This window comes from Trichomonas vaginalis, chromosome IV (genome assembly GCF_026262505.1).
Source record: "Trichomonas vaginalis G3 chromosome IV, whole genome shotgun sequence".
Lineage (NCBI taxonomy): Eukaryota > Parabasalia > Trichomonadida > Trichomonadidae > Trichomonas > Trichomonas vaginalis.
In genome coordinates this window covers 11,996,699-12,012,136 of record NC_067206.1, presented here as the reverse complement: position 1 = coordinate 12,012,136, position 15,438 = coordinate 11,996,699, and the positions used below count along the sequence as shown (strand labels likewise).

Sequence of the window (15,438 nt, the reverse complement as noted above, 5' to 3'; positions counted from 1 at the left end):
GATATTGTCAATCAACTCCTTTTGCAATAAATCTATAAGTTCACCATTTTTCAAACAAAGTTCTTTAATAATAACCAATCCATAAAGAAGCGTTTGATATTTGTCTACACCGAGTAAAACATTCTGTAAAGAAGTTACAATCAAATCTCCGTTCTTTTCTAATATAGAAACATCAGACTCCAAGATAGAATACAAAATAGAAATCGCGTAAGAAGACAAACTAAATGGTCCTTCACTGATAATTTGCAAAACATTTCTATAAAGGAAATCAAAGATACTTCCTTCATCAGAATAAGAAATTTGATCTAAATTAAATAAACAATCAGGAAAATGGTGAAAATATGCACTGATAGCTCTGATTGATGCCGCTCTATATTTAGATTTTCCACGAATAAACAATCTACAAATTAATACAATTGAATCTGAATCAATATCAAGATCCATTCGATACAATGTTTCGCAAAGACTGATACTAGCTTTGATAACGATTTCGGAATCCAGTCCGAAGAAATTTGGTAAAAATTGAATAACTTTGTGTTGTGAAAGTTCTAATGCTGGATTATATTGATCTATTATCATCTTTGTCAAGTGTAAAAGAGAAAATAATGCATCAGGATAGTAATATTTATTGTCTAGGTAGACTTTTTTCAAAATATCATTTGTTCCATTTAATAGTGATGTTATTGTATCTTCTGTTACGTCTTTATAGTATATTATATTACTGATCGCGTTTAATGATAATGAAATCATGGAATCATTGTTAATTTTTAAAGCAAGGTCCCGAAAAAGATTGATACAAGCGTATTCATTCATATCTTGTACAAACTTTTTGTTTTTGGTACAAACTGCTGCTAGTCGAATTGCTTCATGAAGAATTGGCTTTCCTTGTAAAAATTCTTGAGATGTAAATTGATTAATAATCTCTAATACTTCTGAGTTTGTGAATGGACAGTTAGATGAGGAAGAATTTTGAAATACTAATGTAAGGCATCTTAGTGTACTCGAAATAATTTTGATGTCATCCTCTGAAAGATAGCTTTGAATGATTTCCTTTATTAATTTTTTATTTATATCAATTGAATGTGGGTTGTGACTATATAATTTGTATATATCATTGTTGACTGAATATTTATCATCAATAGTAAATGTGTGTTTGGATTTTTCCTCGATTTTTTCCATTGTTAAGCTTTGCACATATGGGTCTAGTGCCACATTTTCTTTAGAAAGGTTTATTAAGCTACCCTTCATTCACTCAGATTTGAAATCAATGAAAATTTTTTTAAAGATGTTCATCTTCCAGCATAACTTATTGTTCTTACTATTGTGAAATTTTGTATCTTGAAAGGAAAATGCGCAAAAGGACTAAATAAAATTTATTAAAAAGTTGTATTAAGTGATGAGTAGATGTTAACTTTAAATAAGAACAAGTATGCTGACTTAATCCCGTTCCAAATCTAGATTTAGAATGAAATTTTAAATCAATTTACTTTTTTATTTGCTTTATTTTCTTTTCATTGCCATTCTCTATATGCTAGAGAATTTTTAAGCAATACCGTCACTGTTTTGGTGCAGAAGCTCTTTCTCACTTGATATCTTTGTAAAGTGTACGTTAGAAAAAGTTAAATGTCGAGACAAAGTAAACCAAGCGTTCCTGCTAATATTCAAGCTTTAATACGTGCTAATGATCTCCACGCTGAAGCTGTAGAGCAGGCAAAAATTAATCTTTCAAAAGCAAACGAAACAAAGTTCCGTGAATCTCACGCAAGCTTTATTCGCAATGCCGAAGTTAGAAGAAATGCAAAACTTAGTCACCAAGAAGAAGTACTGGCGCACGCAGATCTTATTTGCGATAGAAGAGCACGCTTAGCAGCACAATTTGCGGAAGATAAGGAAGAATGGCAAAAGGAACTTCAAGCTAGAGGTATGACATTTCAAAAGACCATGATATAATAATGTTATTATTTTCTTTTTGATTTAAGGAAATATATTTATTTTTTTTGGTAAATATTATAAAAAAACTATTAAAACAATACTAAATTTTTGCAAGTTATCTAACGCTCTTAATCTAAACCATTTTTTTTTCTCCTAAAAATTGTTTTATTAATTATGACGTCCATCCATACATTTTAATTCAATATTTCAATAATTATCGGGCAATATAATGGAATAATCGTTTTAAATTCTTTCATCATCAAAAGGAATCAACAACTAAAAACATAATCTTAATCTCTAATAACAGATCTATCCATATCAAAATATTTCCATTTGGACAGACTTGCGCACGTTATTTTTTTTTATTTTTATGAATAACCCTTCAGAGAATCATACACGCAACATTTACACGCTTATCGGTGATGAAAACTATACCGAAGCTATCCGTCTTCTTGAAATACAGCTTTCCAACTTCAAAGACTGCGTTGCAATCCACTCTCTCATCGCATATTGCGCATGGCAGATGGAAGATTATCAGAAGGCAGCTGCTGAGTACGGCAAACTTGTCGAACTAAATCCAAACAAAGATTCATACAAACTCCATCATGCAAACGCTTTATATAAAATCGAACAATACGATGAAGCAGCACGTGTTTCCTTTGGCGTTCAAGATAATGAACTTAAGCCACAAGTCGTTGTTTTGCAAGCAGCTATTCGTTATGCTCAAGAGGACATTCAATCTGCAAAATCCGGTCTTGCTGCAGCTGATCAAACAGATGTTAACGTTATGCTTGACAACGCTTGCATTCTCTACAAGGAGGACAGATTCGAGCAGGCATTGGAAGTTTACATGGAAATTAAGAGAGTTCACGGTTTCATGCCAGAAGTTGCATACTGCATTGCTCTTTGCTACTATAGATTAAATAGAATTACAGAAGCCCAACAAATGATTGCAGAAATCAAATCTCAAGCAGGAAGAGCTCATCCAGAGCTTCTTCGCAACGTTGTTGGCGATGCAGTTGATTTTGATGCTCAGGGCTTGATCTCCAAGGCACGTGATGCCTTCTTTGTTGAAGGCGTTAACCTTCTTTCGGCAATTGAATACGATCAGCATCATAAGAAAGAAGCTAAAGAAGCTCTTAAGGAATTACCATGTCGTAATGAAGAAGATCTCGATCCTGTTACTCTCCATAACACTGCTATCGTTAATATGGAAGATGATCCAACATCTTCTTTCACAAAGCTTTCATTCCTTCTCAACCAAGACATTACACCACCAGAGACATTCAGAAACTTACTTCTCGGTTACTGCAAGTTCGAATATTACACATATGCTGCAGATTTACTTGCTGAGAATACAGAGCGTGCACATGAAAGTATGGACCCAGGAATGATCGATTTCCTCGATGCCCTTCTTCTCTGTGCCACATCCAAAGAAGAAGCTTACAGAAAATTCGATGATCTTTGCAAACAACGTGCAGATTTACTTCGTAGACTTTACAAGGCCGTCGATGATGCTCGTAAGACTCACGATGATGTCCTCCAGACACAGCTTACCCTTGAATTCGAAGCAGGAGTTAACGACCTTATTCCAGTTTTGATGGCCCAAGCCAAGATCTTCTGGGATATGGGCAGCTACGAACTTGTAGAGATTCTTCTTCTCAAATACATCGATTTCTGCGAACAACATCGTACTTGGAAGCTTAATCTTGCACATACTTTCTTCATGGAGCCAGGCAAATATAAAAACGCTATCGATTACTACGAACAACTTGTTCTTTACGAACAGAACCTTCTCGATGTCGAAGCTATCATCGTTGCAAATCTTTGCGTTTCTTATGTTGTTATGGACCAAAACCAGAAGGCAGATTCGCTTATTAATAAACTTACTGAAGAAGAGGCTGCCAAAAAGAAAGAAGATGAAGACGCAAAACTTATTCATCTTTCAATTATTCATTTGGTCATCGGAACTCTTTACTGCGCTAACAAGAACTTCGATTTCGGTATTGATTACGTATTCAAGGCATTTAACCCAATGCACGAGAAACTTACAGCAGATACATGGTTCTACGCAAAGAAGTGCTTGTTCGAGCTTTTGAGATGCCTCTCACTTAGACAGTGCGTTCTTGATGATGCAATGTTCAACAAGATAATTGAATTCCTTGATAACGTTGACAAGAACGGAAAGAAGATCGAATCAATCAATGATTTGACAATTGATGCTAACGAGGCAAGAGAACACCAGACAGTTTCATTCGAGGCTCGTGTCATCAAGGCGATGTTGCTTAGATTATATGAATTTTAAATATTTTTTTTTTGATTCAAATTTTTTTTAAATTAATTTTACCGACGCTGCAAGGTGACTGATTGCTATCTTAATCAGCAATGCCAGTTCCATTCTTAATTGTCCTTCAGCATTAAGCAATTAATAACTAATCATGCTAATAAACCATATCGCTCAGATTAGTGATGGTAAAATACCACGTTTAGAGTTATTTTTTAAATTCCGAAACCTGAATAAAACAACCATTTCTTATTTTTTGTCGGAATTTTTTATGAATTTTGAATTTTTTTCCCAAAATTTTGATTTGAATGAGGAAAAAAATTGAGAATAAGAGAAATTATTATAATTAAATGTATACTGAAGCTAAGTGGGAGTTCATAGACCATCCAGCAGATATTCAACTCCATGCTTGGGGGCCACAGCCAGATGTCACATTAGAACAACTTGGAAAAGCTTTCTTTGAAGTTATGTTCGAAACTGACAACTTCAAAGAAGAAACAACACACAGCATCTCAGTTAAGGGTAAAGATGCACAAAATCTTCTTTATAACTTCTTGGATGAATGGCTTTATGTCTTTGATGCAGAAGATTTTGTTGCCACACGTATTAAAGTTACTAAATGCGATTTTGTTAATCTCGAAATTGAGGCTACTGGTTATGGAGAGTTATTTGACATGAAGAAGCATGCAGATTTTCGCCGCACTGAAGTTAAGGCCATTACATATGCATCAATGAAAGTAGATACAACACCTGGCGCATCCGAATTCTATGTTATCCTTGATTTGTAAAAAAACACACAATTGCAAAATATTAGCTAATTAATACGAAATGGAGATCACAATGAATCATCTTATATTTCTATTGTATGATATCCAAATACTCCTTAAAATTTCATACTGTTTAACAGAATTTTGAATATAAAATTGAATATTTGTTTTTCAACTTCTTATACAGTTTCTGATATTAACATTATTATTATCCCTGAGTTCATTTTTTATATTTACGAAGTCGATTTCCATAAATTTCCTGTTATTATGGAAATCAATCGAATCTGCTTAAAATTAGTGATACCAAAGATACTACATGCCATAGGCAATAAAAAAGTCTAAACATTATCAATTCAAAGCATATTTTCATAAATTTTGTCCGACATTTTTTTTTATTTTGCTTGTTCAGTAAAAAATATAAATTAAAATAATAGTAATATGTTTAGTGAATAGAAAGGAATGCATCTGAAGTTCTCAAGTGCTCGAGGAAAGAATTCTTTGTTTTATTTTTCTCTATAGCGTCTAATTTTGCCATTATTTCTACTATTTCTGTATTTATCTTATTATTACGAGCTGTGATTTCCGAAATTTGGGATTCTAATTCTCCTGATTCGCCACTTTCTGCTTCTGGCTTAGTATCTCCGATTTCTTTCTGCTTGCTCTTGACAGATTTCTTCATTTTTGTGGCTACTTCTTTGAATTTATCGACTTTTGCTCTTAATTCGTTTTCATATTCTGGTTTGAGAATATCTTCTGCTTCTTTGATCTGCTTGAGCAAGTTCTGTACGTCTGGGTCATTCATTTCGGATAGTTTTTCAGGAGATAAAGCAGCATTCGAATCTTCATTTATTTTTGCAAGTTTTTGCTGTAATGATGTAATTTCATTTTGTAAAGCTATTTTATCCGAGTCTGGGATGTCTGGGAATTCTGCTAATTCTTTCTGTAATTTCGTATTTTCTTCTTTTGCTGTTTCTAAATCGTTTTTAACTGATAAAACTTCTGGTGGTAATGATACAGATTCTGATTTCGAGTTTTGAATCTCTTTGAGTTCTGCTTGCAATTTTTCAAGTTCAGAATTCAAAGAACGGTTCTTTACTTCGAGTCTTCTGATAGCTGTACGCGTAGCAGCGGATGATGTTGTTGTGGAAGCAGCTTGTGGTTTCTCTTCAACTGGCTTTGTTTCAGCTACAGGGGCAGGGCGTTCTGGTTCGGCTTCTTTCGGCTCTGAACCTGCAGTATTGACTTTATTTGCTATGAGAATTGATTTGATTTCATTCTGGCATGCTTCTGAGCATTTCTTGGTAATTTCGCTGACTTCTTTTTTATGAGGCGAATCAAACATGAAGCAGATCACAGCCATTACCAAGTTAGGTAATGCTTCTGGTTTTGATCTCCTTGCAACTTGTGTAGCTTCGATTGAAATTTTAATTCCTTTGTCTGCGAATGCTGGTTCGAATTCTTTTGCTAATTGACGGATATTTTTCATGGAAGTAAGCCAGTCATCTTCTTTCTTAAGCTGAAGAAGTGAGTTCATATCAAATTTTCCATCAGTTGCAAAATTGTATAATTTTGCAAAAGCAAAGCCGGAGCTTAGTGATTCGAAGGTCTTGCAATCAGATTCCTCTATGCAGCTAAAGGATCTGATCCATTCAACTATGAGATCGTGATTCATTGACATTTTATATTTTTCTGTCAAATATGAGTTTACGTGTCAAATAATTTTCATTTCATCAACAAAACAAAATGATGAGTATTTTCAAACAATTTAAATATGCTTTTCAATTTTACGAAAGAACGAAAGTGTATAATTCCTAACAATAAAATAAATTTTTAACTATATTTCAAATAAACAATAAAAGATTTAAACTACACAAATCAGATTAAACCACGGCTAGTCACACTCTGTCGTAGTTTCTCTTTCTGAGCTTTCAAAATCTGGAATTGCTCCCTAATGTTGATAGATTTCTTCTTCTTCAATGCTGATCCATCAGAAGACATCATTGAAGCAGAAGAATAAATAGACATATTATCTGCATCTGCATTGTTCTGCATTCCTCCAATACTATTATCTGTTCTTCTTCTTGCAGAAATAGGCCTTGCTCCAAATCTGTTTTGTTTTGGTTTATAAGATTCAGATTCGTTCAGTGAATCTGAAACAAAATCATCTGTTAATAATCTGACAGAATCCAAAATCGAAGGAATGGAAGCGACGTTGGAATCTACATCACTACTTAATAAGCCGCTATTCTCTGATAGCATAATATTATTATTATGTGATGCATCAGATTCCAATTTTTGCTCTGGGATTTCGATTTTAGGAACTTTCTTAGGAATAGTTGGATTTGCGCGTTGTTTTGATATCTCATCAATTAGCTGTGATTGAATATCAAGCTGTGATTGATACAATTCAGCTGTTAATCTCAATCCATATATTTCTAAATTCAGTTGTCTGATTTGTTGTTCTCTTTCCAACCATTTCTTCTGAGTTTCATCTGTTGGCCTTGTCTTCAAGCTCTCTTGAGTGTAAGCAGCAACTCTTTGTGCGCATTTCCTTTGGAACTCAACAGCTGGAATCTTCCTTACTGCTTCATACTTTTCTTGTATTGATGCATCTGATTTTGGAAAACTCTTGTTGAGAAGTGATGTTATTTTATGCTTCTGAATTTCCAATAATTGATCACATGTTCTTCCATAATTTGTGACTAAAGGAAGATTAACAGCCCGTGACTGGAGAGTATGAACTTGATCACGAAGCTTCTCAATCATCTGCTGGTACTCAGCGACATGAGCTTTGACATTAACTGTATTCTTTTTGATGTTAATTTTGATGTTTTTAGCTTTGTTTGCATACTGAAGAGTATTGAATGTATCTTCATATGTCATGTAGCTTGGAGAAATGCATGATAAGTAAATTGTCTTGCAGTTTCCACCAAGTGAATCCATCAGCAGTCTTGTTAATTTCGATTGACGGAAAGGAATATGGGAGGATCCATTGCATAAAGCTGTAATGCAATTTCCTAATGCGAGAAGAGAACAGTTGATTTTGGCAGTTTCGCGAAGTCTAACACCTGTATTTGTTGTTGCTCGTTCACTTCCTGCAAGGTCAATAAGGCTGAGTTTTCCAACTTTTGAAACAGTCGTAAGGCCAGGAACATCATCGCAATTTTCAACAATGATTTGCAAAATTGCATGGGATCTCGAGGAATTTGCATTTGCTTCTGTTGGTGCTTGTGTTCTATTAGCATTACCGATCTGAATTAATTCAAGAACTTCTGCTGTTGTTGTTGGATATCTATGGCTCAATCCAGTTACAATAATTCCTTTTTGAGGGTCATCAACAATTTTAAGTTCTTTTCCTTTCGCATCTGATGGCTGAAGCAAATCACGAATAACTTCATTATATATTTCCATGTAAGATATACATATCTTAGCACTTCTACCTGTTTGGTTCTGGATCGATTGGAAAATGTATTCAACAGATCTTGCCATGATTCCTGGGTTTTCTTGGGTACCAGCCATACTAAATGTTTTTCCTGATCCTGTTGCACCATATGCAAAAACTGTACAGTTGTATCCATCAAGGAGTCCACCTTCTTCCTGGAATACAGTATTCTTTACCATATCGAAGACATCTTCTTGTGTTGCATCTTCGTCAAAAATTTTATCAAAACCAAAGCTAATGTCCTTAGATCGATCTCTCGATGATGATATAAATGATTGTTTCTGCTGTCTTTCTCCTGGTGGGTCAAACACTAAGCATTTTTCATCTACAACACGAATTAATTGGCCGGGTGGTCCATTTTTCTCGGTATTATTTGGAGGTCTGACACGAATAACAACTGTAATAGCTGTCCCACCTGATTTTGGAGATGAGGGTGCAACAATATCAGATTCTTGTCCGCTATTTGAGTCTAATATATCATTTGCAATTGAAGATGAATCTCTATTTTGCATACTTGAATCGTAATTTTCTGAAGATTGATTTTCGTTAAGTTGTGATTGAATTTTTTCCATCTCGGCTTTAACTGATGAACTCTGCGTTACAAAATTTTTGCTTGACGTCCATGAAGAATAAGCTGGGTTTGTTGACGAAGTATTCATATAATATTGCGCTTGATTTTCTTTGAAAATTTGATTCATTCTTTGCAAAGATAAACGTGCGCAAAATTTCAACTCTGTTTTTTTACAGAAATAACAACAGTTATTCCAAATATAACAACGCCACTTATTTTGTTATAAAAAGGATATTGAATATTATCGCTCCAATTATCTCTCTTTGCAAAATTTATAATCAATTTTTTTTGAGTTTCCAAAATCATGAAAAGCCTAATAAAAACGTATGTAGAGAACATAAAAGATATACCTTCTCTCACTCTCCTGAAAAAATGAGAACATTGTTCGAATATTCAGCCAAAACTGTTTAATTATACAGTTTTAATAGAGTATTGAGAATACTTATAGATGCAAATGCTAAAATGAAAGATTTATTGCTTCAACATGATTTTTATGTAAATCCAAGTGCAAAATATTTTAATTTTACATAAAAAATCATGATTTATTTAACAACGATGTTTACATTGTGATGTAAGGGTATTGAACGTGCACTTGTGTTTGAAAAAATTGTGTAAATGAATTAACAGAATTTTAGTTGCTTCCTTAACTTCCAAATATTTTTCCTATTCCATTCACTTTCCAAAATTTTCATTAAAATCTGAAAATCAATTAATCAATAACCGTTGGTTTTGACAAAACCGTCCGTTTTTCCCACCAAAAATTGAATTGAAAAAACGTATTGATTATTCAAATCATTATTACAAGATGTCCACTCAAGACTATGACTATCTCTTCAAAGTGATAATTATCGGTGACTCTGGAGTTGGTAAGAGTAACATTCTCTTAAGATATACTGATGATTTATTCTCAAATCAATTCATCTCAACAATTGGAGTCGATTTCAGAATTCATACCATTGATGTTGATGATAAGAAGGTGAAGATGCAAATATGGGATACAGAAGGCCAAGAAAGATTTCTTGCAATCACAAGATCATATTTTGGATATTCACATGTTGCTTTGATTGTCTACGATAAAACAAATAAGGAAAGCTTTGAAAAAGTCAGCTTTTGGATGAATGAACTCGATCAAAAATGTGATAAAAACCTTCTCAGGGTTATTGTTGGCAATAAAGCAGATCTCAAGGAACTTGAGTATATCACTGAAGAACAAGGAAAGAACCTAGCAAATCAATATGGTTGCTTATTTGCTGAAACAAGTGCAAAAGAGGATATAGGAATTGACGAAGTCTTCCTTCTTTGTGCACAAACTCTTGTTAAACGAGGAATTAATAGTAATCCACTTCCAATCCAAATTGTCTCCCTACCACCAGGCCAAAAGGTTGGAACTTGCTGCTAATCAGCAAAAGATTTAATAAATTTTCTATCATTCAATATTTTGATCTTTCTATAAGGAATCGTTATATGTGATATATTAACATTAAATAAGTACACCACAGCTAACATTTAATCTTCTAAATATGAGAAACTTCCTATGATCTGTTCAATTGAATCATTTCTTTTTTCATATTTTAGAGGGGAAATTAGATGGTGGGCTATATAAGCATAGCACATTTATATCATTCTCTAGTTCTCACGAGAAAATTCAAAAATATCATTTACTGAATTTTTTGCATTATTTAAGATCTGGGAGCTACGAAGTTCTGACTCTAGATCAGTTCTTCATAATCTCCAATTTCATCTTACACTTTCATATCCATAGCTCTGATTTACCCAGGAAAATTTACACTAATGATTTTGTAAAAAGTGCCAATGTAAGAAAAAAAAATTATGAATGATGAAAAGAAGCGATTTGCAACATCAATTAAGAGGCTCATTGATGATGCAAATGAATCTGGGTACAGAGCTCCCATATCAGGAAATGCTGGAGAAGATTGTTTAGGCTATATTACCGATCCTGAAGGAAGATTATTCAGATTACAAAAACAATATAAAACAGATGCTGATATTGGACCCGGATCTTACACACCACAGCTATCGAAAGCAAAAGGACGGACGATTGGAGTGCGAAATCCTGAAATTGATAAAAAACGTACATTTTCGAATAGACCTGCATTCTATTCCTATGAAGAAAAACGGACTAAGATATTGCACTACATACCCGGTATAGTTCAGGAGGATATATTACATAAGAAAAGGAAGAAAACTGAGATGGAAGAAGAGGAAGAAGACAACGATGAGCCTCAAAAGGAACGTAAAGCGAATCCAAAAGTGTTACATCCATGCTTTAATCTAAAAACTCGTCCAAAGAAAGAAAAAACAGAAGACGAGGAAAAGAAAGAAGAAAAATTGCTCAAAAAGAAAGAAAAAGAAATGAAAAAGCGTGAAATTATGAAATACTTCCCTACAGAAGATGAATATGAAAGAAATCCAACCGCACAATGGGCAAATCAAACCGGGCGAAATTTTCCAGAAGCAAAACCATCAGAAGTTCCAGATCCTTGTGCATACACTCTTCCTGATACTATTGGACGTGGAAATGGATATAAATTTAGACCTCGAGTTAAACAAGCCAGAAAAACACTTTCAGATATTACTCCTTCACCAAATGAATACGATCCGAAAATACCAGAAAAAGGATACATCGAATCGCCACCAAATAAGACCAAACCAAAAGATTTCACGTTATCTGCTCCAAAGAATCTCAAAAAACCAGATCCAGAACCTCCAGGACCATGTGAATTCCAAAAATACGAAAGTCCGCTGATAGAAACAAGGCCAAGGTCAATTATGTCAAGACACAGCCTTAATCACGAAAATTGGCAAAATATTAGTGAACAAATACCTGGCCCTGGCAATTACGATTTGCAAACTTCTCTTGTTAAGCCTCGAGCATCTTCTTCTGTCGAACCAAGAAAACCAATTTCACAAACAAGTGGGCGCTTCGGAGATCCAATTCCAACGTTCTTCTGATCAATAGCCCACTATATATATTTGTTTATTTTGTTTGTAAATATATTTATTATTTCATGTATAGTTAATTGAATATAGATTTGTAAAGCAAATATTGTTTTGTGACTTCACTCATGCTTTAGAACAGCAATTATTTGATGCTTACAAGTGAAAACAAGACTGAAACACATCAGAAAAAAATTGAATTTCAAGTTGTCAGATTTTTTTTAAAAAATCATTTAATATTTGGAAATAATACGTTATTATTCTATAGTAAACTATTGAATGCGTATTGAAATTGAGTTCAAAATATTGTGAGAAGATCTTGAAGAGTACAATAGCTTTATTAGGGAGAGATTTAGTGACAATTTCAACACAATCAATACAATTTTTCATTTAGACCAAAGCACAGATATAAATCTCCTCTTTGATTCGATTTGCAATATACTTATTGACAAATATAAACTTCCGTTGAAAAAAGTACTGAAAATCATCGAAATGGCTAGTACCACTGGCAACCACAATCTTAAAATTTATTGGGAACTTTATAAAAAATTATATGATTTTTACAAACCAAATATTTTGGCAAGTGATTACTCCCTTTTTGGAAGGTTTCAAGCGCTAGTAATAAAACATTACAATATTAAAGGGGACCTCAAAAATTCTGTTTATGGAAATGAAACAATTGACCAGATACTTGATATTTTCCCAAGAGACAGTCTGTTGTATTATTTAATGACCGATGATAATGATAGTTTTGTAAAATATATGTTGTCAGATGAAAATTTTAATTATAATCAACAAATCAATGGAAAATCTCTGCTTGAATGGTGTTCATATTATGGATCTGTAAACTGTTTTCGAATTTTGCGAAGTAATGGGGCATCTATAAGCAATAATTGCCTCCAACTTAGTTTTCTTGGGGCAAATCCTGATATAATTCATGAATTGTTTCAGACAATGACATCCGATAGCTAATGCATGGAATACAGTATCCAAAAACACAGCATTGACCAATCAATGTATCTTTATAATAATTTTGGAATTGAAATCAATGTAAGAAGTTGCGCAGAGTGGTTCAATTTAGAACTATTTTTAATTCAAATGGGAATTAATCGTAATTTCAATGATTCGCTTGTTTTTTGCTCAGGATTTTGCATGAATTCGTTGGTTTCCATGATTATCGATGATTTCGGTGCTGATGTAAACTATGAGAATGAGCATCATCAGACACCATTGTTTTATGCCAAAAAATTTAGTACTGAAGAAATTATTGAATTTCTAAAGACGAAAGGTGCTGTGAAAGAAGTAGTACCACAGAATACTTCAGATGGTATATGCATATTACTTTGAAACAAGTTTTATAATCCTAATTTTAGTCTAGTAAATGTATTTTTCTCAATTTTAGCTTCAGATAAATTATAAATCGATATGCACTTTCAAAATCCTATATGAACATTCTTTGTGATAAAAGGTTTGAATTTCATTTGATTTCACTTTTGAGATATGATCTAATAAATAAATTTTTATAAGTGTATATTCAATGCTTTAATACCCAACATTGTGCAATTTCAAATTGCTGTGAAGTTGGAAATGTTTCTTCTAAATCCGAAAAACTTCAAAGCAAATTTGATTGGTATAGTGTCAATATCTTGCGCAGTTACTATAATATCTGCCTTAGTTTCAATGCTAACACAAAGCGATCCAATAATTCTAATTCCAACAGAGAATTTTGAGATCCCAGAATATTATTCAGTTGATAAATACTACGATGTTCCAGTTAAGGATACCAAATCCTACGGTTTTTCATGGATTAGCGCTTTTATTTCTTATATGGAATCGATTTATCGATATCAATTTACATATTCCGCAATAGAATCTCTGAAATCACAATATTTAGAGATGTCAGAACTATTCCTGATGAATAAAATTGCAACGGAATGCCCGAAAGTAAATTCAACAAAAGCTTGTCAATACATCAAATCTGTCAATCAAAAAGAAGGCAGTTTAACCCTCATACCAAATTTATTAAATCATTCTGCTGATGTTTTACAAGGTCTAGCTCCAAACTCAATATGTAAAAATATAATTGAAAATTGCAATGCCTCAAATCAAAAAGAGTACATAAAATTCGATTTCAATCTTACAGGATGGTCTACTCATGTCAAAGACATCAAAAGATTACTTATCCGATATCAACGACCTCTTTTATTTGCCATGCCTGAACCATTACATCAGAAATATACACTGTGTGCCGAAAACGATAATACAGAGCCTTGCAAATCAAAAACAGTTATTTGTCCAGACTCAACAGACGAAAATCCATTTTACTGCAAAGTTACGACCGACCAAAGCTATACACCATCAGGAGAATTCTTCGTTCCACCATATCTACAAGCTGGAGACCCAATGAACTTTGTTATTGTTGGGTATTCTGACACTTTTACACCTTCTTGTGGAAAAATCAAAGTAGATTACATGAAATATCCATCTGGTGGATTTATTGTTCGTCCTGCCAAGTCAATTTCAACAGGAAATACAATAAATTATTTTACAGGAGAATTATCTGGAAATGAAGCTTTTAAATTATGTCCAAACTCATTGGATCCTAAAAATTGGATTGGTGTTGATATTTCTTGCATGAAATCAAAAAATAATTTTGATTTATGTCCGGCAATTCCTTCTACAGTAGATTACGCAACTTCTGTGCCTGTAACAAAGCTCAAATGCATTGATTACAGATATTGTTCTGAAAATGGAACATATTCTTTAATTCAAGTTCCAACTGATCCAGAAAGAACAACTTTGATCGTGAATGGAGTTGTAAAGGTCTTGGAACATATTAATGGAACCTCAAAAGTTATTGATATCGATCAAATTCCCATTGAAAGATTAAATCAAGTTTTTACTCCAGAAAATGTTGCCAAAAATGATGATTCATGCGGCAATTGGTTTATTCCTTATGAGATTGTCGACAGAATGTCTAGAATAAGCACAAAATACTTGGATAGAACTTTTGCTTTCGATTTAGAGGTTAAATTTGATACAAATTCATTGCCTCAAAACGCACAAAAGTTCAAGCAATCAAATATCAAAAATAGCTTACATCAAGCTCCAAAGCGGTAATTTATTATTAATTTTTTTTATTTGTATATAGTATAAATAAATATTTGTTTATTAAGTATCTTTTAAAAAAAAGCTTAAAATACACAAAGAAAAGAAAGAGAAAGAATTTTAGAAAAAAAATTTAAGAAAAAGAATCATGATCACCGAAATTTTAGTTTTTTAAGGGTATGGACATGTATATGACTATTTCTTTCCTAAAATAATTTTCTTTTATTTGATTTCAATTTCAATCTTTGTGTGGCTAAGTTTTTCTATGATTTTTTATGTTGTAATTATTTCCTTAATAACAGATTTACGTAATAATTCAATATTAGTTAAAATGAGAATGAAATTTTCGATTTAAATTTGATTTAAATCAACCAGA

At 33.0% G+C, this 15,438-nt stretch overlaps 9 protein-coding genes across 9 annotated transcripts; 6 read left to right on the top strand and 3 right to left on the bottom strand.

Moving 5' to 3' along the window:
• Positions 1-104: 104 nt before the first annotated feature.
• On the bottom strand, positions 105-1,179 carry TVAGG3_0075440 (armadillo (ARM) repeat-containing protein family; the record flags this gene model as incomplete). The annotated part of the gene is made up of 1 exon (XM_001330124.2): positions 105-1,179. A coding segment is annotated over one exon (1,075 nt), but the record flags the coding sequence as incomplete, so codon positions are not given.
• Positions 1,180-1,623: 444 nt separating this feature from the next.
• Positions 1,624-1,950, top strand: TVAGG3_0075430 (protein of unknown function (DUF4558) family; the record flags this gene model as incomplete). The annotated part of the gene is made up of 1 exon (XM_001330123.1): positions 1,624-1,950. The coding sequence occupies one exon, from the start codon at positions 1,624-1,626 to the stop codon at positions 1,948-1,950; it is 327 nt and encodes a 108-aa protein (XP_001330158.1).
• Positions 1,951-2,302: 352 nt separating this feature from the next.
• TVAGG3_0075420 (tetratricopeptide repeat protein 30a family) lies at positions 2,303-4,237 on the top strand (the record flags this gene model as incomplete). The annotated part of the gene is made up of 1 exon (XM_001314088.1): positions 2,303-4,237. One exon carries the CDS (start codon positions 2,303-2,305, stop codon positions 4,235-4,237), a length of 1,935 nt encoding a protein of 644 aa, XP_001314096.1.
• Positions 4,238-4,556: 319 nt separating this feature from the next.
• Positions 4,557-5,361, top strand: TVAGG3_0075410 (zinc finger and BTB domain containing 8 opposite strand; the record flags this gene model as incomplete). The annotated part of the gene is made up of 1 exon (XM_001314087.2): positions 4,567-5,004. One exon carries the CDS (start codon positions 4,567-4,569, stop codon positions 5,002-5,004), a length of 438 nt encoding a protein of 145 aa, XP_001314095.1.
• Positions 5,362-5,425: 64 nt separating this feature from the next.
• On the bottom strand, positions 5,426-6,661 carry TVAGG3_0075400 (uncharacterized protein; the record flags this gene model as incomplete). The annotated part of the gene is made up of 1 exon (XM_001314086.1): positions 5,426-6,661. One exon carries the CDS (start codon positions 6,659-6,661, stop codon positions 5,426-5,428), a length of 1,236 nt encoding a protein of 411 aa, XP_001314094.1.
• A 129-nt stretch (positions 6,662-6,790) lies between these two features.
• TVAGG3_0075390 (kinesin-related family) lies at positions 6,791-9,149 on the bottom strand (the record flags this gene model as incomplete). The annotated part of the gene is made up of 1 exon (XM_001314085.1): positions 6,859-9,123. One exon carries the CDS (start codon positions 9,121-9,123, stop codon positions 6,859-6,861), a length of 2,265 nt encoding a protein of 754 aa, XP_001314093.1.
• Positions 9,150-9,801: 652 nt separating this feature from the next.
• On the top strand, positions 9,802-10,395 carry TVAGG3_0075380 (small Rab GTPase Rab1c; the record flags this gene model as incomplete). The annotated part of the gene is made up of 1 exon (XM_001314084.1): positions 9,802-10,395. One exon carries the CDS (start codon positions 9,802-9,804, stop codon positions 10,393-10,395), a length of 594 nt encoding a protein of 197 aa, XP_001314092.1.
• A 423-nt stretch (positions 10,396-10,818) lies between these two features.
• Positions 10,819-12,015, top strand: TVAGG3_0075370 (uncharacterized protein; the record flags this gene model as incomplete). Its single annotated transcript, XM_001314083.1, has 1 exon — positions 10,827-11,969. One exon carries the CDS (start codon positions 10,827-10,829, stop codon positions 11,967-11,969), a length of 1,143 nt encoding a protein of 380 aa, XP_001314091.1.
• A 1,512-nt stretch (positions 12,016-13,527) lies between these two features.
• On the top strand, positions 13,528-15,101 carry TVAGG3_0075360 (papain family cysteine protease domain containing protein family; the record flags this gene model as incomplete). The annotated part of the gene is made up of 1 exon (XM_001314082.1): positions 13,635-15,074. One exon carries the CDS (start codon positions 13,635-13,637, stop codon positions 15,072-15,074), a length of 1,440 nt encoding a protein of 479 aa, XP_001314090.1.
• Positions 15,102-15,438: the final 337 nt, after the last annotated feature.